The sequence below is a fragment of the Chamaea fasciata genome, unplaced genomic scaffold (assembly GCF_029207755.1).
Source record: "Chamaea fasciata isolate MVZ Bird 193981 ecotype frontalis unplaced genomic scaffold, bChaFas1.0.hap1 SCAF_6, whole genome shotgun sequence".
NCBI classification, from domain to species: Eukaryota; Metazoa; Chordata; class Aves; order Passeriformes; family Sylviidae; genus Chamaea; species Chamaea fasciata.
This window is the reverse complement of record NW_027094091.1, coordinates 49,360,053-49,384,348: the sequence shown is the minus strand read 5'-3', so window position 1 is coordinate 49,384,348 and position 24,296 is coordinate 49,360,053. Positions and strand designations below refer to the sequence as shown.

The 24,296-nt window shown below is 41.5% G+C and overlaps 1 protein-coding gene across 2 annotated transcripts in view; it reads left to right on the top strand.

Moving 5' to 3' along the window:
- Positions 1–24,296, top strand: part of DAPP1 (dual adaptor of phosphotyrosine and 3-phosphoinositides 1) — a 55,666-nt gene that overhangs the window by 26,635 nt on the left and 4,735 nt on the right. Inside the window, exons 1-6 of one of the 2 annotated variants that reach the window (XM_066186317.1) lie at positions 7,736–7,815; positions 16,366–16,488; positions 19,675–19,808; positions 22,463–22,593; positions 23,908–23,955; positions 24,196–24,258. In XM_066186317.1, the coding sequence (XP_066042414.1) occupies positions 7,754–7,815; positions 16,366–16,488; positions 19,675–19,808; positions 22,463–22,593; positions 23,908–23,955; positions 24,196–24,258 (561 nt within the window). In that variant the 5' untranslated portion in view covers positions 7,736–7,753. Of the gene's footprint in view, positions 1–7,735; positions 7,816–16,365; positions 16,489–19,674; positions 19,809–22,462; positions 22,594–23,907; positions 23,956–24,195; positions 24,259–24,296 lie in introns of those variants that run through there. The other variant, XM_066186316.1, reaches the window with a different exon arrangement.

Below are 24,296 nucleotides of genomic sequence, written 5' to 3'. Positions count from 1 at the left end.
GATGTAAGTGGGGGCTTTGGACCTTGTTCATAATTACACTTCTCAATAGACTACAGACTATGGGGTTTTGGTTTTATTCCAGCTCTGGCAAAAAGACTCCTGGACTAGCAAATCCTTTCAAAGCAAGAAAGAAGTTAAATAAATTGTAATCTTCATAAAAATAATGATGTAGAGAGCTAGTACCTTATGAATTGCATGTTTCAAACCTAGGATATCCTGAGAGATCACACGTAGCCCAGTCCCCCTCCAACCCATGATATGCCCTAAATGTAAAAACTGGAGAAATGTCAAGAAATAAAGGTGACCTACAAGAAGTCCCAAATTCTGGTTCCAGGTATCACAACCTACAGTCTCTCAGAACTGAGGAAAAAAGCTGACTCACACACTGAATAAACATGCAAATTGAATTTCTGAGTTCAAAGAGGAGATTCTTAACTTCCTGAAACAGAATCAGGCCATAGTAACAATGAAAGCCCCATGTTTCTAAGAGTCTCCTCTTTGTACTTTCTTTACAGTATCAAGGTTGTTTCTCAAATCTCAATTTCCTTAATTCTTCACCTTCAACCATAAAAATCCTCACTGGTTCATTCTTGGGTCATCCACAAATTCTCTCTTTGTTCAATTACAGCTTGCATTTCAGTCACCTGTACGGCAGGATACAACTGCCTTTTGATGAGTTTGGCCTACCTACAATGAAATCAGATCAGTGGCTGGACTTGGAGCACACCCACAGTGTTGACAAGGTCTGAGATATATCAGCTTTACAGCGGTTAAACATGAGTGCACCTGCTCTGCTCTAAGGTAGCAGAACCAAAGACCACTACCTGAAAGCTGTCTTTCATTCAAACCAGAGCCAAAATCAAGGTGACAAGGACACATCTGAGCAAACTCTCCAGCCCCTCACTATTTTACTTGTTTATGTCAATCAGTTTGGAGATTTTTAACATTCGAGTTATGTTTATCTGAACTGGTTTTCAAGGTCTAATTATAACACGTGGAGTGGGGTGAGGTTGCTGCTATGAAAGTTGCAGTATAAATAAGGGGGCTCGATGGGCTGGATGTTGGCACAGGCCAGAGCTGTGTGTCACGTGGGTGCCCAGTGCAGCTGTTGTGCTCCGTGGTACAATAAATAGCTATAGGGAAGGGAAGTGGTGCAGTCAGGCAGGATTTTTTAATACCTCCTACTGTGCTACTTGGCCAAATGCACTCGCCTTGCAAAGAAAAAAAAAAAAAAGCATTATCTGCAGTTTAAATTTAAAAAAAGCAAAAACAAAAACAAAGCAAACAAACAAAGAAAAAAACAAACCAAAACACAACAGTCCTGGTGCTTTTTGAAGGCTCTGCAGGAAAGCATGGCATGGTTGCCTGCCTGCATCTACTGCCCTCTGCTCTTTTCGCACAACCCTCCACAGATGACCCAAGCTTGGCTTTCCCCTCACCAAAAAAACCGTACTCTCATCCCCTTGAGCAGAGAGAATGTGCCAGGCACAGCATTGTGCACAGCCTCTCTCACCTTTGCAGGAGAGATCCACTGCAATCACCCAGAAATGGGCATGCAAAGATCATGCCTGCAAGCACGGGCAGATGGACATCTCAGGTAAGACCAGGCTTCTGGAGAGGATCTCTATTTATAACCTGGACCCTGCCAGGAGACTGCTCTTGGGTGTTAATGTGACAGCGTGTTGGTTTTTAAAGTCGCTGAAATGCCTGAGCATATGGAATGGAATGGAAGATGAAACTGCAGCCGGCTTGCAAATGATCATTGATGCCATGTGCTGGTAGGAGAAGCAGCCATCCATACCAGGCATTTGCAGTGCATTGAACACCCATTAGACCAGTTAGAGTCCACAAAATATTAGTTATAAAACCCCTGCACCCTTTCTAAGGTTAAGCTGTTATTCATTTTAGAAAAAATTTACCTGCCACAAGGCATACACATCTTTAAATTAGCAACTGGCAGTGAACTGTGCTTTTGACAAGGCACTGGAAAATGCCAGACGTCTATAATTTCAGCAAGATGTCTTCTGGCATAACCCTAACATATTACACTCACATAATGTTAACATATTAACCCATGCTTCCTCTGCAAGGAAAAGGCACTGTAATTGCAATCACTATTCTCAGAAAGCAAGCTGCATCACATTTTTGACCCAGATTCTCAGTATCCTGCTTTTGCATCAGCAGTGCCATAAAATGCAAAATGATGTGACATTCAAATGTTTTCAGAGCTACGGATATGACATAATTTTATTTGGGTATTTTTTCTCCTGAGCTCCTTTCTACTTGGGTCTTGGTATTACTCCTAAAGCTTATCCCTGTATCCATAAACAGTTGCATAAGGTGACAGGGCTATCAAGTTTGATAGTGCACAGATATATTTATATATTATTATTGGTTATTGTATTTATATGTTACCTATTATATATATAATTTATTTATTATATGTTATTTAAAGGTAAACTTTGAAGTTTCAAAAAGCAAAAATGAAAAAACCTAGTTTATGACCTGTAATAAGATCGCACAACAAACAATTTTACAAAACAGCAAGTATGACTGTTCTCAGCCTTTTCTTCCCTTATCCTGTCTCCAGTTTAAACAGTTTCATTTTGTGTTTTATGACACTTTTACCTAAGCCTAGCTTTTCATGAGACTTTTACCAAAGCCTAAAATCAAAAGCTGCATCTCCATCAGTGTTTGTGTACGGTGTACACCGGTGTGTGTGGTCAGTCCTGCTCCGGGTGCAGTCTCTACCTTAGGCTTAGCCATGGGTACTGTAATGCAATCTGTGAGGAGCTGGGAGCCAGAACAGAGGTGGAGCTGGGACCCTGGGCTTTGCTGCAGGATGGAGTTATGCATTGGCTTCACAGGTGAGCAGGGATCCCTGGAGCAACTCCGGGTGCAAGGACATTCAGGTCTGCAACCCTGAGGGTGCTTCCCACCCCAGACCACTGCAGCCAAGAGCCATCTTTGAGGGAGTCTAGAGAGGCTCCTCCTCACTACATCTTTAATTACTGGGTGATCTCAGAGCACAGAATTGCCAGCCAGGTCTGATTCCTCTTGGACAGAGGCTGAACCGCCAGCAGGTCACTTGGCTCAAGGCACCACATGGCCCACAAGAAGAGCTGCCTGTCTCCAACCTTGCCCCTCACCCTGGCCTTTGGCAGCAAGACACACTCTCCCCCACCTCTCCATGTGTGCTGCCACTAACAGCCACTGAAACCCACATTTTCCAATTTAAAGATAATTTATAGGTGTTTGGTTTTATTTCTGGAGATAATCCTGGGGTTTGGCTGGACAGGAAAAACATTTTCACATCATCTATTCAGAGAGCATGACTGTCTTGGTTTAGACGACAATGACATTGCTCAAAAGTGAGAAGCTTTAAGGAGACTTTGGCTGTGTCTAAGAAGACATGAAAAATGTGTTGAAGGCTTCAAGCACACATGAACATTAAACAGTGGATTGACAAAGTTCCTAGAAAGTTTTCTTTGTAGAACTGAAGCTGGAAACATGAAATCTTCACATTATTATCCGCATTATTGAACTGTGAAAACCAAACCATGTGCAATAACACAGCTGTTCTAGCTAGAGGGATTTAATCTCCCACCATCATCTCAAAATATACATGGTCCAGCTCCTGGTTATGCACACAGCAATCAAGAGCTTGGAAAAAATTTAGCAAGCATCAGGGGAAAGTTCCTGTACTTATTTTCATGCCCCTGTTTAAGTTCAGAAAACAGAAAAAAAAAATCCTCCTGTACTTAGCCCTAGAGGAGTAACTGAATTTCCTACAGCAAACAAGAGGAGAAAGTGTATTATGTTGGAGATGTTAACTATGTTTGCTCCCAAAAGTCACATCATGAAGAGTATGAAGAATGCTAGGGTTTTTTACTAAGAGCAAAGTTAAGAGACTTTTAAAGCTGAATTATTAAATTAATATCTCTGGGATCCCATACATAATCATATTCCTTTGTGGCAGGGCTGGGCCTATCCTACTTGGCAGAAAACTCCACAGAGGCTTGGAGGGCGTGGCTGTTGCACCTCTTGCTGTGCTTAGGTGGAGACATGTTCCTAATCCAAGTCTGGGGAATGAACCCTTACAGCAACACAACTATTGTGATCCTTAGATATAGAAGCCCTGTCCTGCCCAAACTGTGGAGAAAATGGGGCAAGAAAAACCCTTCCTTTTCCACAATTTGTCTTCAAGCCATTTTCCCCTAGGAACCTGGGTAATTTTAAATTCCTTTTCTCACCCCTGTTCTGTATTTCCTATCTGAACAGATTGCAGTCAACACAGGGCTAGCTGGCATGTTCTGGAAATGTGTTTACTGTAGACATTAGAAACACATTAAATAAACACGCCTTAGATGGCTCAAAATCCACAAAGTAAGCTCATCACTATGCTGATATCCAGTATCTGAAGTGTTTTCCAGCATAAAAATTGTTTCCGATAAACACTCCAAGGCAGTCTGTACCACATTCAGAAGGGAAGAATAAGGTTAGTTTCAGAGGATGATATTAGTATGCATCCTGTGTTTGAGCACAGTGGAAAGACTTCTGTAGCTGCTTTAGAGAGTTTCACAGAATCCCATGGAGTCATACCTGAGTGTAATAGGGATTAGATGTCTTGGGCAGTGTAAAATTATCAGATACAGTCACCTTAAAAGGAGTAAATCTATGGCCAGCTCTCTGTTGTGTACAAAACCTGTGGTCTGCTGGTGCCCACTGTGCTCCACCCCAACCTGCCCCTCATCCCAATTGTGTTAACAATGGCTTTCTAAAATATGTTTCTTTTACTTTTGTTTGTTTGGGTGAAATCACTATCTTTGTGATTGACCATCTTTACTTGGATCGTTCACAGCTATCTATAATCTATTCAGGTTATTGGAAGGTGAAATGGTAAAAGGAAAGAAATTCAATTTTGTATTCTTTCCTGCCAAGTTCTGTCAAGTAACTGGAATTATTTAATGATACTTTTGCAGCAATCATGTCTATTTATTAGTCACATGCCTATCTAAGCCAATTTTTCCTTTATTTAGTATATTTAAAAGTACAAAATTACAGCTACTTGAAAAAAAATAAAACTTTCAAACAGTTTTAAACAATTGCTGCATAAAAACTGGAAAACCTTGAAGAACCATCATGATTCTGGGATCTGACCATTTGCAGGATGCATGTGATATAAGGTCACCTAGCAATCCTACAATTTCTGCCCAATCAGAACACACAATCTCCAGAAACACTATCATAAAAGCAAACACCTGCTGGCTGCACTGTAAAGCATTTACTGGGTTTTGAAATATGGGAAATATGGCATTCTGGAATAACCTAGTGTAACACAACACAAGGAATAATTGCACATGTATTGATCATTACTGACCCTCCCCATTTTGAAGGCCATAGTTCTCCTGTTTTTCAGGACCTAAATTTAAAACAAGAGGGGTTTGGTGTTTGTTTCCTGGGAGATGGTGCAGTTATTCAAGAAAGACTTGAAGAGATTGCTCTTTTTAATTAAATCACACTCTGGTTTTTAACTGACAGCTGTGAGGGGATGAGTAGAGATCCAAACTGTCTTTTGGGGGTGCTCTGTGGCCAGCAGTACTGGGGCTGAGCTGTGAGCAGCAGAGCACTGCTGCTGTCTACAGGTCTGCTCTACACGGCACTCACACCGCACACAGAAGCACTCCTCCAACAAGGATGCCTGTGCTTGGGAGCAGGACCAAAAAGCAGACACTACCGTATTCTGGCTTTGGGGAAGTGCAAGGTGGCAATCTGTAGCCTTTCTGTCCAATGGCTAACCTGTGTCAAAAACCTAAAATCAAGCAGACTTCATTAAAGGGAAAGACAGCCTCTGCTGCATGACAGTACAATTTCTGCCTTTTTTTTTTTCTACAAATGAAGAGGAAACATTGCACTCTCAGGTGCAGAGTAAGAGGAAGCATCTTCTCCCAGATGGGAACCCCCTCCCACCACAACACACTGGTGCACAAAACACGATGGTGTACACAAGGGCTGGAAACCACCTTTGAGCCTGCAACCACTGAACTTTTAAGACTATTTATGATATAATTAGAATTCACTAAAATTTAGTTGTGGATCTTTGTTGCTTGGAATTTAATTAATTTTTCCTTCTGTGCCTTTTCATCTGTAACCCATAAATTTTCATAGGTGCTTTTTTGCTTCTGCCAGTAAGACAGACAAGGTAAGCTGGAATGGGTTCACCACTGCTGAAATCAAACACAGCATCTTCCAGAACAGGAGAACAATAATAAATAAACCTATCCAGCAAATACAAGCAAACAGTGGAGACATCAAAGCATCTGTTTAACCAAATGGTGTGGATTTCAGAGTCAGGTTACCAAAGAGAGTATCAGATCACAAGCTTTCAACAAGCAATAGAGGAAGGGGTAAACCCAGAAAAAGGAAAAAAGTATTTTTCCCCACTAAAAAATTATCTTTTCCTAGTAAAGAAAAAAACCCCAGCCTCTTCGCAAAATCTTTATCTACAACTGAATGTCTGCCTGTTGACCTGAACAGGTAAGTACAAAAGCAAAGCACCTTGCAGCCACAATTAGAAGCTCAAACAAAGGACAGTCTGATCTGACACACGGAACCTCTCTGAAGATTTTCCCATTTGGGAGGCTAGAAAAACATTTTCAAAACTGATTCCCCACGACAATCAGGACCTGCAGGCTAAAAAAAATCCTGTTCCAAATTACTCTTTGTTTCACACTGAGCATGCAGTTCATACGACTGCTTGTGGGAAAATAAGTACCTGTTCCATCCTCTTTAAATACCAGTTTTTCTGGAAACAGCTGATTTTCAGTCCTGGATACCTGGTGAAAACTTCAGTATGACTGGAAAGGAGCATTCTGTCTTTTTTTTATTATTATTTTTAGTGGAGTGCTGTCCTTTTGTCAAAAAAGTTTAGTAAGGAATTTGCCACACCTATAATGATTACTGTCTAAGAAGTATTGGGGAGTACAAATAAGCTCTAGTATTGCAGGAGGTCGTTTAAGCGTTGCAAAGAACAGACAGCAGACAACGCTTGGAAATTCCTCGTCCACAAAGCTCAGTCCTCTTGATACTTCCAAAGAGGGAATGAAATAGTAAATATCTGGCACTTTATGTTCCTATTCCTGTTTCAGAAAGAGAGCGTGGCTCCTTCAAAGCCTGCACGGAGGATCACCACAAAGAGCAGCGGGTCAGGGAGTCGGGGCCGTGGCGAGGCAGACGCCGGGCAAGCAGCATCCCCCTTCCCGGCAAATCCAGCCGCAGGGCCATGGAAAGCTGCTCTCCGAGGGACAAGCCCCAAACCCCCTGGGCTCTGAGGGCTGGCTGGGGACAGAATAATCAGCTGGACTTACAGAATAATCCACAAATTTCACCTCCACAGATTTCCTCTCTGGGTACTTTGGCGGACGCAGAAGAGGCGAGGGGCATTCACTGATTGCGGGAGAAAAACGAGAGGACAACGAAACCCTTTGGAAGTATCAACTACGAACTTCTGGGAGGGACAGATTAAAGCGACGGGAAGTATGAATTATTCTGGCGAAAAACCAAAGCGTTAGCAGTATGGGAGCGACACCGGGCACGGCTGGGAGCCGGAGGGCTCCTGCCGAGGATGGGGGTATCCCCCTGGGACGCTGCGGGGCGGCGAGGCGGGCCGGGCCGGGAGGGGATGGCCCCGCCCGGGGAGGTGCCGGCCCGCACTTCCTCAGCCCCGCGGAGGCGGCGGAGCTGCCGTGGGACCATGGCCCAGCGCCCGGAGCCGCGTCCCGCCGCGCCGCTGGACCGGGAGCTGATGGCGCTCGGGTAAGCGGCGCTCGGGGAGCCCCAAGGGCGCCCTCAGTGCCAGCCCCGGGCCAGCCGGGACGCCCGGCGGGGCTGGCAGGGTGGGAGCTGCTGGGTCTGGATTGCGGCGGTGAAGGGAGGGGTGAGGGAACGCGGGGGTCTGCCTGAGGGGAGCTGTCAAAGGGCTCCGTGCGTGCTGTGACCCCGGGAGAAGCCCAGCGCCTCGTCCCGGGGGCAGGGCTGAGACGCTGGCACAGGGGAGCGGGACAAATAAAGAACACTTAGAGAACCGAGAGCGCGGACACACGGTTCGGATGCAGTGGAAAGCTGGTGGCAGGGGTGCAGCTTCCCTCGGAGAACCTTTGCGGCCTTGAAGGCATCGCCATGGGATGGAGCCCAGGTTGTGCCGCGCCACTTCCCTGAGTTTCCAGGGAGCACCAAACCCAAAGCCTGTCCTGAGATCCCTGTCCTCCCCGAGCCATCCCTTCAGCTGCCTCCTTGTAGCTTGGCCTGGGGAGCCACTGTCCTTCCTGGGCCCCGGTAGGCAGCAGGATTCCCAAAGGTGCCCGGGGCTTCAGGAGGGAGAGCAGCGGACAATACACAGCCGCCACGAGGACATCGCACTGAAAAGCAAAACCCCAGGGGCAAAAAGGAAGGCCGAAGGTTGCAACAGACCTCGCTCCCTGTCCGATGTGACTCGCCCATTTTTTCTGCCAGTTAGTTTTGGTTTTTACGGGAGGAAGGCTCGGGTCATTTTGTCACCGGCAGCATTGCCGTGGGCAAGAGGAAACACGGGCTGCTGGAGCAGCATAGGTGGGCGCAGGCGGGGTGGGAGCAGCGGCAGCAATGCAAAGGGGAGCCAAAGCATAAGAAAGGCCAGTGATCATTTTGACAAAGCAAAAAGGCTCTGGTGTCGCCTCTGCATTCAAAAAGAACCGAAGAAAAAAAAGTAAAGGTGTTTTGCTTCCTGAGCACTTGTGGATTAGGACCAATGCATTGCTTATTTTTGTGATTCATTCACCTAGTGAACAAATTGGAGTGCAACAAAATAGCTTGGAATTACTATCTCCACACTGGTGCTACTTTCCCATATTGAAAAGAACCTTTTAATGAAATGCCTGTTAACTGAAGCACCTAACAGGTATGAAATTAAGTAAAGTCACTTTGCAGCTATACCCAGAGTAGCCATTATATAATTTTTCTTTACATCTGTAAGATTACGCTCATCCTAAAACAGTATCTTACAGGGAAGAAGGGAAGAAAATGAGTTGCAGCTATTGAGAAGCGTGATTCCCAATTACCAGATTTCTATTGATTTACACAATGTGGTCTGAATTAATATATGCCAGTAACACATGCCTATTAACAGCAAGGAGTCCATCCTCACACATAGTCTTGAAGAAATGCAGCTTGATGTGGTACTTAAAGTGATATCCATCAGAAGGAAGGACTACAGATGAGCAGGCTACAAATATGCATTTTTGAACTTGTACCTTCTTTATTTTACTTCCACTTGGATGGAAAACCTAAACTTTTCACTCTTCCACAGAATGCTAAGCATCTCCTTCATGGAAGTGTGTTGAGTTAAATGCATTAAAGGTAAACAAGTAACGCCAGGCAGAGTCCTTTCAAATTATTAAACAAGGCCCTTTCTTTTCAGCTAGTACTAAAGCCACTTTTATTTTCTTTTTTTCCCCCAAATATGAAAAAGAAGTTCTCATGCAGCAGACATTCTTGTGGCATAACCTGAAGGATCTCTTATTGTAAATAGTTTTTCAGCTGTGACAAGTAGGTGTGTCACTCTCCAGACTGTAAAATGAAATTCTCAGTCATCACAAGGGTTTTCCATCCTAAACTTAGTCCCATATTCTCACAGTGCAGAGTTCCCCTGACAACTGATGCAGTATCCAGCACAACTGAGACCCAGTTGTGGTGAGGAGTGTGTGTCTAACAGAGACCGCGGTCATTCAAATGAGAAGTATCTTCAACATTAACGTAACTTTGGAGGGGGGGGAGGTGTGTGTGGAATTTGAAGCAGTTTATTTTAAAGCTTCTGCTTTCTGGTGCAAAAATCAAAGAAGTTGGATAAGGTTTAAAGAAGTGGGAAATGGGAAGGACTTCACTCTTAAGAGAAAAGGCTGAGTACCAGGATATGCTCAGAGTTTACCAGGTTGGCTGCTCAACAGAATGGAAAGTTGTCAGCAACGTAGTGAAAATTCAGATTACAGTCAGCTTCATTGCATTGATGTGTATATAGGTTTCCCTAATGCTTAATGAAAAGGAAGATCAAAAGCAGAACACATTGTTAAGAAGTCGATGCCTCACCGATAAACTTAGTCCCTCAATCTACCAAAATATTTAAAAGGGAACACTGATGTTTGCCAAGAGAGACATAAGCACCTTGGCTGAAAGGAAAAGGAGACTGAAAACACTCAGGATTCTTCTCTGAAGGCCTCTTTGGTTATTCCTGGAGTCAATCCGTTTTCCAGTTGCTTTTGCTGCTGTTAGATCTGAAAGCAGAGCCGGCACACGGCAGCGTGGAGCTCCTGCGGCTGGGCACGTACTGTGTGAGGTTGGGGAATTCCGCTTGGTTCCTTGAGCAAGAGAGGAGAATGTGGAGTATCTCGTCATCCCAGTAATTACGGGCTGCTCTGGGAGCACGGTTTGCATCCCAATATAGCATAGTTTGGGTGACACTCTTTGTCTGTCGAAAGTGAAAGGCCCAGGGCAAGAGGAAACAAACTATTGTGTCCTTTTGTCCTTCTACGGTCCAAGCTTTCTTTGTCACCCCTTGCAGCAGAGCTTTTATGCTCTTCTAGGTCTCACAATACCATGACAGGTGATATTTGTAAGGCTGGACATTACACTTCATGCTTAGTTTTAGTAACAGAGGAGAAATTAAGCCACAGGCTTAGATCAGATAATAAAATGAAGGAACTGAGGAACATGTTAGATTGGAACAGGGTAAATGGTCATAGGATTTTTTAATCTCTATTTTCTAATTTAAGCAAGATAAGAATTAATGGGACTAGAAAGTGGGCCAAATAACTGATGAAAATGAGGATGAAGGCAGTTGAAAGAAGGGGGAGAAAAATGAAAGTGAAAAGCAGAAGCTAAACTAGTGAAAGTCTACAGTTAGAAGACAAACCTTAAGACTGGATACAATGATGCTATTTCCTCTTATTTCCATTTTAAAATTATTTTCCCCCATATAACGACATCTCTGTGGTCCAGCAAAGTACTTTACACAGGTTTGTTATTAAGCGTTTCAGTGTAACACATTGAAAGAATGTTTAATAAATACCAATTTGGTTGCCTGACACCTGTAACTTCTGTCTTAGCATTCTTGCCCTTTTAGAGATTGTCTAGAGCTCTGTCAGCTTATGCACCATTAAAAACATGACCAAAGCTTCACTTTAGTGATGTGAGGTACAGAGAACCCTTTTGCAATTTTCAGATGATGGGCAATGCTTCTAGGGTGTGATATTTGGAAAAAAAAAATTAAAAATCCAAAACTACTAAACTTGACAGATAAGAGCTGGAAGTTGCTGAAATACAGAGGGCCAAAAATAGAGAACTAGTGAGTCAGTTTTACAGTAATTTTTGGAGCACAAGTGTGTGAAGAGCATTACACTCAGCCAGAGGAGATAAGTCAGTGCTTTCCCATGCACTCCATTGAGCAGTACTGTGTACTACTGCTTTAACCTAAGAGTGGGAATGCATCTTTGAGGCTAGGATATAGTTTCAAAGTGTAAGCAAATTCAACTCCTTGTGGTAGAAGATATATTTAATTAAAAAACCCCAACAAAACAAAACAGAAAACTTGACAACATCTACCACCCCCCACCCCCACCCCCACCCCCCAAATAAACAACAAAAAAATCCAATCAACCAACTGAGGGTAAATAACTGCTGTGAGTCATATTGGAGTGAAGTCCTACTGGGAGCACATGTGGCTTACCTTCCCAGTAATATGGGTCATTGTTACCTTTCAGAGGTGGGCAAGAGATGAATTAGACTTGCTGTGTTTCTGCTTGGCTTCTGCAGCTCAGAGAGCACCAGCACTATTGCCCCTGCTGCAGTAGGGGAGGGAGCTTCTGGGAAGAGAGCACAGTTCACCCAGCTGAACACCAAGAATCTCCTTCTTGCTTCACCGAAGGAACTCTGAATTGCCTGACTTTTTCACAAAGCAAGCCAAACATGCACACAGTTCCTAATTCTATCCAGGCCACACCTGCCTGAGAACATCTGATAAGGACACCAAAACTAAGTGTGACCTCTGCCTACTGCAATTATCTGGTAGCTGGGCATACCACAGAGTTATCACCCCAAACACTTACACCAAATAGCAGCCAGAACTTCCAGCTGTGCTCTCTTCTGGTGCTAATAGCTTTCATTTCTATGAGGAAGGAAAGCAAATGTTTCTACTGGATGTTACACAGTTTGCACATAAAAATGGCTCAGAAGAGAATTATGCAAGTCTCTCAGCATTCAGCCTTTCATGGATGAGTGTTTGTGTTCCGTGTGTATTCTATTATTGTTAAAAAGTTTATCCACCTGATGCCATCTACAAGTTGCCCCTATTTACACAGGCAGATTTTTTTTGCAAAATATCCACAGCATTTCTTTGAAAACAGCATTATCAGAAATGACAGATGCCATACCTAAGGGCTCTCATCCACAAGGAACACAGAAATGAAGTTTCATTAGCATTTTTCATTGGAACAGCTTGGGTTTTTAAAGAATGAATGAACATTTTGAGGATGATGTTCTAACCCAAACAGGAAGTTTCCCACCCCAGACTTTGCTGTAACATATTCCTGATCTTCACCATATTGTAGGTAGCTCTAGTTGCTGCATTAACTACACAGAGGTCTTCTTAGGAAGAGATTTTAACATGCATCCAGTTCTGGAGCTGTGATGATTAGCACAGCTGCAGGGGCACACCTGGTCAGCACAGACATGGCTTGTACTGCAGTAGGCACCAGCTTATTCCATGGGGAAACCCCACTGGGGACTGGAGGGGCAGACCTTCAGGGCAAGGCTGTGTGCTCTGATGAGTTTGAGCATTCTGGGGCACTGGGTGTCTCATTTCCTTCTCCTTCCTGTAAAAACTGTCAGTAAAGTCCTTCCTCATTGCTCTCATCAATGCAGTGTGGCCTAAAGATTAGACTGATACCTGAAAACGCTTTCTTTTTCAAAGTGCAGCAAAAGTGATCTCACTGGCTGTGCTTACCCACCCTAAGACATGCTTTCACTGGCTATTCCAAAGAGCGGGAAGGATGGCATGGTCATTCAACAACACACACTGACAGCACTAACATGCTTACATGGGCAGGATACAGATATTTAATGTCATTTAGGATGACATTAAAGTAACAAGAATGGGTAAGTGACAGCAGTTATAACCTCTGAACCTGAGATTGCTAGTCAAATTGTAGAAAAGGAACCCCAAAAATTTGACCACGCTTTTTTTTTTTTAATAGAAGAAATGAAATAGTTAGAAAAGAGAAACCGCCCAGAAGTATGTATACATATCAGGAGGGTGTACAAAGCCAAGGGCAGCCAGGAGAAGTGCCTTTGAAGCAGAGAATGAATTATATCTGTCTTTTTTTCTTGTGTTTCTCACATCAATCTCCATCAAGAACCTCAGGCAATTTTTACACTACTGATGATTTTCAGTCTGAAAGGTGTCAAAGTACAGAGCATGTTTCTGGACTTGTTTTGCAGTGAATACAAGACTCAATAAAGATGACTTTTGGAAGGACATTCAGAAATGTCCTGATTACCCAACATTATCCACCATGTTCAAAACTGAAGATTTAAGGCAATTCAGCTTTAGGAAGGACTTTCTAGGGTCTTCAAAGAGATGGGTGTTTGTAGAACATTTTAATTTCCCTAATGTCTCATTTTAAGACAGAATGAAGGTAGATGCAATATTGTGTTTTGTATCAACAGTTTCCTGCCCCAGGTGTATCTCAGAAGACAAACAAAATTTCAGCTGAAGGTGAACTGCCTTTTACAGTTTTGCCAAATTAGCCATAACTCCCATCTTGATTTGCCTGCCAATTTCAAAGGACTGCTTAAAAGTTTTTTTCTGAGACAGATAAACAGAAGGATTCTCCCTGTGAAAAATATTTAAATTTACCTGAAGTATACTTAATACTGTCTAACCACAGGACTGTTTGGGTTTATTTTTAGTCCTGGTGATTTCAACTAGTACTGTCAGCTCAGGCTTGACTGTGTGAGCAGACTGCATAGGTGTGTATTTGGTTACCTTCCTGGTGGTCTCTGGTACAAATTGTAAATTTTCTACAGCATTTTAATATTTTACCTGTGTTTATGCAATTGGAACAAAGTTTTTGTGACCATTTTCACAGTGGAACATCGAAGTAACCTGATCGAACCATCTGTCACAGTCAGGAAGAGAAAAAAACCCAAAACTGTGTTTAACAGTCCCTTTGACATCAATTTCTGCATTACTGTCTCCCATCCACTTCTATTTTTTGAGATGAACAAGAGGAACACAGTAACATTTGAGGGATTTTTGTCTGAGACAGAATATTTAGGCAATAAACTGGTGCAGCCTTGTCAGCAAAGTTTTAGAAGTGCACTTTCAAACAACATTATTTTCCCAGTTAAGGGTTTTGTTGTTGGTTTCTGGTTGGTTTATCTTTTTTTTTTTTATTTTAATTTTTTTTTTTGTGTGTGTGTGTGTGTGTGTGCGCATGTGCGTGCAGTAGTAACATTTTATTAGTCACTGGCCTTTTATGTGTAAAGAAAAGTATAAAAAATGCTGTGTTTAAATCTACTCTAAGTGACTTCTCTTTCAAAATTTAGTATAAGGAGTTTTTCTTGGAAATAAGGTAATGGCGCAGTTATGAGCAACCTCAAACTAAATTTGCCTCCTTCGTGACAATAACCACTCACAGATTTTTCTCAACATCTGCTTCTTTTGCACAGAACTGAGCCAGAGAGTGTTCTGAAGTCCCACCCAAAACACAGTGCTGCATTCCCTGCTGCAGGTCTGGCCATGCTGATATGATCCTTCCCACACCAGGACAGCTCTGACCTTTGCCTGTTACTTACTTGGGCAGTTAATCCCAAAGCAGATTTTGGCTAACAGGTGTTTCAGACCATGACACTTCGCTCCTTAAATATTCATTATTTTATTCTACTGTGTAAATGGACCACAGTCTAGAGCCAAAGCAGCAATACCCTGCCTGTATTGAATTTCACATGGATCTTCTCTTCCTCTGGGTTAACAGTCTGGAGACTTCCATAAAGCAATTTATCAGCCAGCTGGCCTTTCAAATAGGCAGTCGTCCAAATTCAGAGTTAAGGCTTTGTGTGAGATGCCAAGTTTGGTGGAAAGTTGGGATGAACAACTAAGGAGAAAGAGGATACAATTACAATTACACCTGGCTTCATTTAGAAGACTGCCAGGATACAAGTTCTGGAAAGTGCTGCAATGGCACTTCTGCTTTCAGTGAAACTGTGTTTCTTTGGCTGCTGCAGTGACAAGCTTTGATCTCAATGCTACAGGCATTTTAAAGGAAGGGCAAGGTGACCTGGCACCACTCCACACACAGACAAGGGAAGCTTTCTCCCAGCAGAGCCTTGGGAGTAGTCTCCCTCCTTCCTTCTGCTCCAAAACCTCATGTGTGTGTGCATGGCTATGGTTATCATTGTGTGCCTTGCAGGATTGCAGCTTCAACCTTTTATAGCTCCAGCTTTTTGTCTTCAGTCTCAGGTTCATTTCCAGTGAGATCCTTGTGTCCTGTAAAAAATTGGCTGTTTCCATTTTGGAACATTTTGAATGGAAACAAACCCATAAACTACACTTAAAACTACACTTCCTGGACCTCTTTGCAGGATTTTTTTCCTGTGAAGTCTTAGCAAAACTTTTTGGATAAAAATGAAGTTAATTTTCACTGAAGATAAATTGAAACAGTGCTTAGATATTTTCCTTTATTGCTCAGATCACACCTGGCCAAGAGGCAACAATAGCAAGATACCTTAATTTTCACTGAAATTCTGTCAGTTAATTTTGATCCCTTTAATTCTAAGCTTAGGCAAGCATGTTTAATTGCAGATCTTGGCAGTGAAGACTCATTGAGGGAAATACAGAGTTTATGAGGAGTTTAAGTGCTGTCTGTTTGCCCAGAAGAGGAAGTGTACCAAAGAATATACATATGTCAGGAAGTAGAGCTTCTGAAAATAGACAAAGGATTCTGTATAACCCCCCAAACTGCTTTCACCTTATCAGCACAGACCTGGCTAATTTGTTGCTCATGCAAGTAGAATTTGCAGGGTTTTTAGATCCAGCCAAACAGCTGTTTGTACACAGCTTTGCACTAATGGAAAATAGTTATTTGACTGTGTTAAATGGAGGCCACTGCAAGGGGCACAGATCTGTATAAACTGTGAGTGCCTGTGAGAAGGGTGACAACTCTAAATTGCAGAGGAAGAACTGAATCTAATGCTGCTTTTTCTAACCCTGCTCCAGACAGCAGCAGCAGCCTGTTAAGAGCAGAGTGGAAGATGCTTTAATCCCTTGTGTCTCCCCAGGTGGTACCATGACAATCTCACCCGACATGCAGCAGAAGCACTGCTGCTCTCCAATGGGAAGGATGGGAGCTACCTTTTGAGGAAGAGTAATGAAAGGGAAGATTTGTACTCCCTCTCTGTAAGGTAGGCTATGGACAGAGTGAACTAATCTAATGCTGCACTTACTTCCATGTTTGAATGTCCCATGCATTACAGGGTTTTTTTTCCCTAGGACTTAAACTAGTTTGAAATATATTCCTATTGGTATAATCCCACTGAATGACATTTTGCTAGAGGAAAAAAATGGATTTGATTTGACCACTGCTCTCATTTCTCCAAATGATGGATTAATCTTTTTTGGTAGAAAACATAATTCTATAGAAGGGCTGTAAATTTTCAGCTTCCATGATAAAAATCCGCATGTCAGTTAAAAGAGCTTAAGAAACAGTCAGTGGGGGTAGAAAAGTTTTATGATGAGGACAGCAGCAAACATTTGACAGGTGCTAACCTTACTAGTTTCAGAATCCCTGTATAGGAACCACCATCTCTGAAGGATGATCCAGTGTTTGACTGGCTGGTTTTACTCCTCTGTTCTGTGCTAAGATTCAGTCTTAGCCAGGTCTGTGTGACTAAATTGAATAGCACCTTTTAAGTGATTGATGTCAATTACAGCAAAGTAGAACACAACTGTTCAGGACACAACCTGAGCAGAGGCAGCCTGGCCTGGTTACTTCACTGCTGAATCACATTTAAAGAATCTTCCAGAAGGAGAGAAGCCACAACATTTTAGTGAGGCAACCTAAGAACACATGCATTAGACACACAAGGTAGCTCCTGCACATTAGCTGGGCGAGGGTAACCAGTCCTAAAAACATTGGTAACCTTTGGTAACTGTGTGATACGAGCAGCCTCTAGAGCAAAATTTTAAGCTGGTGCATGCAAGCCCATTCCTGCTGCAAACTGAGCCTCTGAACAAGTCGTGGCCACAACTCAGCTGAATCACAGTAACTTTATAAAGTCACTTTGATCTGTGTAATGTTGCTGGTTATTTACAGCCCTGACAGGAGCACAGCATATGCCCTTGAGATTGTGGCTTTCTGCATATTCAGTACCAGGAGCTATTACAATTTGGGAGAATAGTTGCTTGGGAACTGAGGAAAGTCCAATCTGCACATACCCTGTTCCCCAGGAAACGCAATGATGAGGTGTTTCACCCATTTCTGACAGAAGATCTAGGAGCAAGTGTGCCTATACACAAACTTTTGAAATTATTACCACTACAGGCAGTCATTTATACAAAGGGTGCCCAACAGATCTGAAGGTGATGTTACAAAATGAGCATTCAGAGTAGCAATGACTGAATTGAGTAGAAGTGTTGCCAAAAAGAATAGTGGCATTTATAAGTAATAGCTTTCCTTAAAAAAAAAAAAAAAGTAATTTTAAATTAATCATTGTTTTCCTGGTAAATATTTTTTTTTAAATTTTAAAATGTTAAGCATTATTTGAGATAACTACCTCAGACAGTTAAAAAAAAATGTATGTTGAAGGTAGTTTGAAAGGGCATTCAGGAAACAATTTATCGTAATAACCCAAAATTTAAATAGTTCTTTTAATAGGAAACAGAAGTGTTAGTTAATGAAAATAAATTTGCTGCTTTAATAGATCCTAGCCTTAGAAGACCTACAGAAGTTTATTTTGGGCCCATCTCTTGTATTCCAATCTCTTGTTCAGCTCTTCATTTAGCAAGAATTACTGCATTACCATATGAACTGAATAGCCCAGTCTGAAGTTTGATCTTTTATTCTGTTCTGTTAGTTTCTGTTGTTTCTGCTGGTACATCTCCTTTGAATACTGATTTTGATTTTAAAATGTTTTACCATTTTTCTAGTGGTTAATTTTACATTTTCTTTCAGTTTTTTGACTAACATTGAAACTTAATTATAGAATAAGTAATTCAATTTTGTTCTGATACATTTCTGTAGAAAGGATAACTTCAGCAATTCTAGTTGTCATTTTCCTTCTATCCTAAAATACCTTCTGTAGCTTTTACTTTATTTTCTGCCTCAGCCTCACAAAGGAACTTTGGTCATGATTATAGTTTGAGGTTTTTCAAGGAAAAAATGCTTAGCCATCCCTCGAGGTTTTAATTGACAGCTGTAGGAAGAGAGATCACATATTGCCTGAAATCCCCTCCCCCAGCTACATTAAGCAGTTTCTGAAAAGGAAGTAGGAAGCAGAGTAGAATTTGCTCTCATTGCAACGTTGTCTTGAGAAATTAGACAAAAAGATGGAAAGCCCTGTAATTGCAGCAGAGTCACAGCAGCTCTTCCCTGGTGAGGAGCATTTGCACTTGGCTTGTTGTGCCCCAGCTGACTGTAGCACAAAATACTTGGGAGGCCCATAGAGGTGGTGTCTTCTACAGTATCATAAATACTGTTCAAAGATAAATATTTAAATACCTGTTTGAAATAATAATCTTCTTTGGAAGTGGCAATAAACAATGAAAGAGATGCTATAATTCATTTTCTTCACATTCTTTCAGTATATTTGCTATATAAGTTTTTCCTCAGACAAAATTTACTCAACTATTTTGGGTGCTAGTACCATTAACAAAAATAACTTTTTCACTGGAGAAATACTTGCAATAAGTGCCTCACTGTCTTTTGAAGTCAAAATAATTGCCTACCCAGGAAGTGAGACCTTGCACACTTCTCTAAATGCCATCAGGTTTCATAAACAAAAGCTGTTACTTCCCTTACAGAACAAGGGCCCTGGTTCACGTTTGTCAGTGCCCACCCTAGTGGAACCAATCACCCAAGTACAGAGACAAAGCAAACAAATCCTAAAGCCCTAGGTATTTAAAACTAGGTTATTAAACCCCTCTTTGGGTGCGAGATGGAGAGAGCCCTTTTTTTTCAAAGGGAAACAGAAAACAATTTCAATGACATTGGGATGCTACTTGAAAAGCAAGACACATACTGAGTACACCATCAAGACTAAAGTCCACTAAGTGAAGGGGTTTCACCCTATTTAGGCAGAAGGCTTGAAATCTCTTTTTGAGTCTTTTTGCTGATGAAAGAGCTAAATTAACCAACTTGGCCTTTCTAGGCTTTCATCATCTCATATCTGTAAATCAGCAATTAAAATCTGATTTTCAGATATGTTGAGTATTAGTGAGGGACAGTAATGGTAGTAGCATTACACTAGGACAGTGATTGTCAGCCTGTGATCTGGGTCAGATTCCCTGCAGTGAAAGCTGCTATTTAAGGATTGTACGTGCCAAATGCCTTTGGCATTTATGTCTTGACAAATTTTCCTCTTTTATTTTAGGGGAAAAGATTCTGTGAAACACTTCCATGTTGAACATACAGGAACTTCATTAAAATTTGGATTTAATGAATTTTCTAGCGTGAAGGAAATGGTCATGCATTTTGCAAACCAGCCTTTAATTGGAAGTGAAACAGGTAAGGAGAGCCATATTGTGTGTTTGAACACATTTGTAGCCATGCTCCACAAAGTTCTAACTAAAAGGAGCTTCTGATGTGCTAGCAAATAGATCTTCTGCTGAAGTGTTCATCTTCATAAATTCACATTTGTATCTAAAATATTCCACTTCAAAAAAACTTTCCAGTTCTTTGAAGATAAACCACACATAAGCTTATTGGGCTTTTGCTAACCAGGGCTATGAGCTCCTTTCAGTTTCTCAGAGGAGGAATCATTTCAAAATATTGGGAGGATTAGAACATTCTCAAAAATGGTAAAACCAAAGCATGGTGTTAGTGAGGAAATAAATACACATCTATGAAGCTGAAATCCCCCAATAAGAATAATTGGAAAAGCAACTTGAAATTGTTTCATCTCACTATTCTTTGTCCCAGGAAGGAGTCTGCAGTGTTATGCTCCTCTTTCCTGTAGGGAATGTGTTTTTAACTAGCTCTCCTGTTCTGCCTGGTGTGCATCACCATGTTGATGCCATCTGCTATCACAGTGATCTTTCTCATTTTTAAGAGGAGAGAGAAAAACATAAGTTTCTTTAACAACCAATGTGCTGTCTGAATTAAGTGTCAAAATATTAAACTTGATTCCTACATGTGAATTGAACACCATCAGACTAGAATCCCTGTAGAAACAAAGTGGATATTACCATGAAAATGTCAGTTTTATGTTTAGCTTCAAGTGTAGCAGTTGAAGACACGTCAGTACAAGTTAATGCCAAAACCTCCTGTATCCTCTGTGGCAAGTGTATGCAAGTAACTCAGAGAAGAACTAATTATATATGCAAGAGTCCAGTTAAGTGATAGTTGGCACATGCAATAACTGTAATATGTCACACACTAAATATGCACCAGTATTCTGCTAACACAAACATTAAAGGGCTCCTTTGCCAATTTCTTCCCCCAAGAAAAATGCAGTTGTACAATCAATATGGCACTTGTATCTTTCAAGACACTCTCTTTTTAAATTGCTTTCAAGAGTGGTTTAAATACAGAGCTCCTACGGGTATCCTCTGTGCCAGTGATATATTTTTCCAGGGAAATCAGGCATGCACCCACAGGCCTATCTCTATAAAGATTTCAAATGACATAAAACTTGTATTTCCCCATTCCTCACTCCTTCACTGCATGTGTTACAGATATTAATAAGCGAGACATTGGTTTTATCTGATCTCTATTGATGGGATCAACACTTGTCACCTTAAGGTTTCCTAATCAGATTCTACTGGCTATGTGAAACATCTAAGTCAGATGTGCTACAGAAAAAAAATAAAATAATAAAAAAAAATTAAATTTGAACATCATATCAAGAAACCTTCCACCTTACCATACTATGGAAAACAATAGAGAGGAAAAAAAAATTAACACTCAGGCAATATTCCTTCAGATACAGGCGTCAAATTTTTCCTGGGTCATAACCATCTTTTGTCAAAAATGGGATAGGGCCTCCTCAGAGTCAACTCCAATCCAAGCATCAGCAGATGCAGGCATGGCAGAATAGTCTTGCTACAGTGCAGCTTTTGCTAGATCTTGTGTATAATTACCAGATTATTCTGTACAATTGTCTTTGTGGAGGAAAAAAAAATCCACAGAAAATTAATTAGAAAACAAATACTATATAAAATGTTTTATTAGTCATTCCTGTTCTGCCATTGGCTTTTTATCCATGGTATAAAGATGATGATACCCTGATTCTATGCAACAGCTTGGAAGTAGTTTCTCTGGAATGGTGATGGAGCTGTTCTCAATTTTATTTTAAATGGTAAAGCATATATTTTCTGCAAGGCCAGATAGAAATAAACCAATGTTGACTTTCCACCTACAGCAAGTTGAACAGATCACATTTGCATACACCCCTGTGCCTGCAAACAGGTTACTTCAAATACAACTTTTCCACTTCTCTTTTTAGCCCTTCCCATTACAGAATACTTTTAAATTACTCATACATCTGTAGGTTTCAAGTCCAAGTTGTTACCAGTTCTAGCACCCCTCCTCTTAAAGAGCTGCAATATCAGCATGAAATGCAAATGGAGCAGCATTTGGTATGCTGTGACATTATTTTTAAAGAATGGAGTTAGATGGTGGAGCAGTTGCTGTTTTAAGGATGTTCTTCACTATTTTGCAAAGTACAATAGATTCACTATTGAGAATGCAGCTTTTTTTCAGGGAACATGCTATAAACATGACTCACTTGGAGACAAAGAAGGATGGCTATAATGAAAAGATTTAACTGGGAAGAGCTGTAGTAAAAACAGTTGAAGGCGATGGTGACGTGATTAGGAAGCCTGTAGCCAAAGCTCTCACAGATTAAGTGATTTAAGCACCAGCTAGTGGGATGTTGGCAAACCCAATGACTCTTATGACCTCCTATCTAGTTCAGCAACCTGCCTACCCTCCAAGCCAGCCTCTTGTGCAGGAAAGGAATTTAATGGTCAAGAGATTTCATACAAGCATTTGCCAGGGTAAAGGTTTTGAAAAGGTATACATATATTTACAGTTTTCACAGCAGTCTTTTTAATTTTAGGAAAAGGTGAAGTTAACCACTCCTCAGAGATGTAGCTACTGACAAGTTATTTTCTAAGCTGGACTTGCCAGATGACTTACTCCTGCTCTTTTCTCTCCAGGAACTTTAATTGTATTGAAGCATCCCTACCCACGGCAAGTGGAAGAACCTTCCATTTATGAGTCCGTGCGAGTTCACACTGCAATGCAGACGGGAAGGACAGAAAGTGACCTTGTCCCAAATGCTCCCTCAGTAAGTTGTGTTCTGGTGGCAGGGGTGCTTCTTGCCTGATTCTAGCATGATTGCTGGAGTGAGCTATGGAGTAAGACTGGTTATTAATCCCTTTACAAGTTTGTAAATACAGGAAGTCTTTGCTAGGCAAGGCAAAACAAATACAGACTTGCTCAATACAGTCCCATGGCAAATAAAGGCTTTTATCATTGTCACTTCAGTGATGTCCCTGGAAAAACATTGTCTGCAGCTGACCAGGGTGAGTCTGACTATCCTAACAAAGACTATATTAAAGAGTTTCATTCTTATGTTATCTTTTAGAATAATTTATCATTATTAACATTATCATAAATTTAAAAAAAAACCCAAATGCACACACACACACACAGAGAAATCATATACATTTGGGCCACCTATTCTGACATTTGAGAGTCATTTGAACAGCAGTTAGAGTCTCTAAATCCCTTGTAACTCATATCTAAGTGAGACAAGTAGTTTCTCCAGAACAATTTAGTCTGAACAGAGAGGAAAGTATTTTAATTACATACTGTATTTTGTGGGAAAAAGAGGAAGAGTTATGTTAATATGGGTTAATGAAGTTGCTAGAGGAACCACCTCTGATGTGTCTCACAACAAACCCTTCATCACTGAGTTACACTTTAACCTGCAAAGAAGCTTGACTTTCACATACCACCAATAAAAAGGTAGTATTTTTTCAAGAACAAGTGGTAACTTGGCAAGATTTTGATTTTTATGAGGTCTGCAGTCTCACAGCCAGGTCCCTACACAGAGTTTCAGTATCTAAGAAGTCATAACGCCCAAGGGTCACTCATGATGCCAGAGAAACTGTTCAAATTCCAATTTTTCAAAAAGCACATTGCACATAACAGGTTTTTCCTCTCAAGCATGGGCCTGGTTGAGAGAAGAGAACAGCTCGGTAAAACAGCACTTTCCCCTGTTTGAGGAGTGTTTTCTGGGGATGATTCCACTGTCTGTTAAACCCCATGTGCTTTTGGTCACAACATGTACTGAGGCAACCACCCAGTTTACTCAAAAAGTGTAACTGCAGCTCCTTTGCGGTGTTTGGCTGAGAAGGTGCAGGCCAGAAGCTCCCTGAGGGAGGCACAGTCAGGGGGCTGCCTTCAGAGCCAGCACAGCTCCATGTTTACCCTGAGATGGCTGGATCTGCCCAAGGGGAGCATTGACATGAGGGCAAGTGGCTATGGGAAATTTCCCAAAGAACCGATCCATCTTCCTCATGTAGGCAAAGAGGGGGATGTGGGAAAAAGCAGAGCTCAGCCTCTAACCCTAATCCCTTTCTTTGTTACTTCACAGCTTGGTACCAAGGAAGGATATTTGATAAAACAAGGCAAAATAGTCAAGGTAAGGAAAACTCTTACTTGTTGCTTTCACTCTGTGATCACCCACAGAAGCTAAAGACAATGTGGAGCTGAAATTGCTCCACCTGTTATTTCCCTGCAGAGAGGAAAAATTTGTGTTTTGAGCAACAACAAAGCACAACTGTGAACCAGAGCAAGCCAGCAGCTTTGAAAGTTTTTCTTTCCTAAGAAGTTTTAGACTAAATTCTCCCAAGACCATTACCATTTGTTCTTGTTCTTTCAGAACTGGAAAACTAGGTGGTTTACACTGCATAGGAATGAACTTAAGTACTTCAAAGACCAGACAGTAAGTAGCAAACACCAATTCTACCTTTTAAACATCTA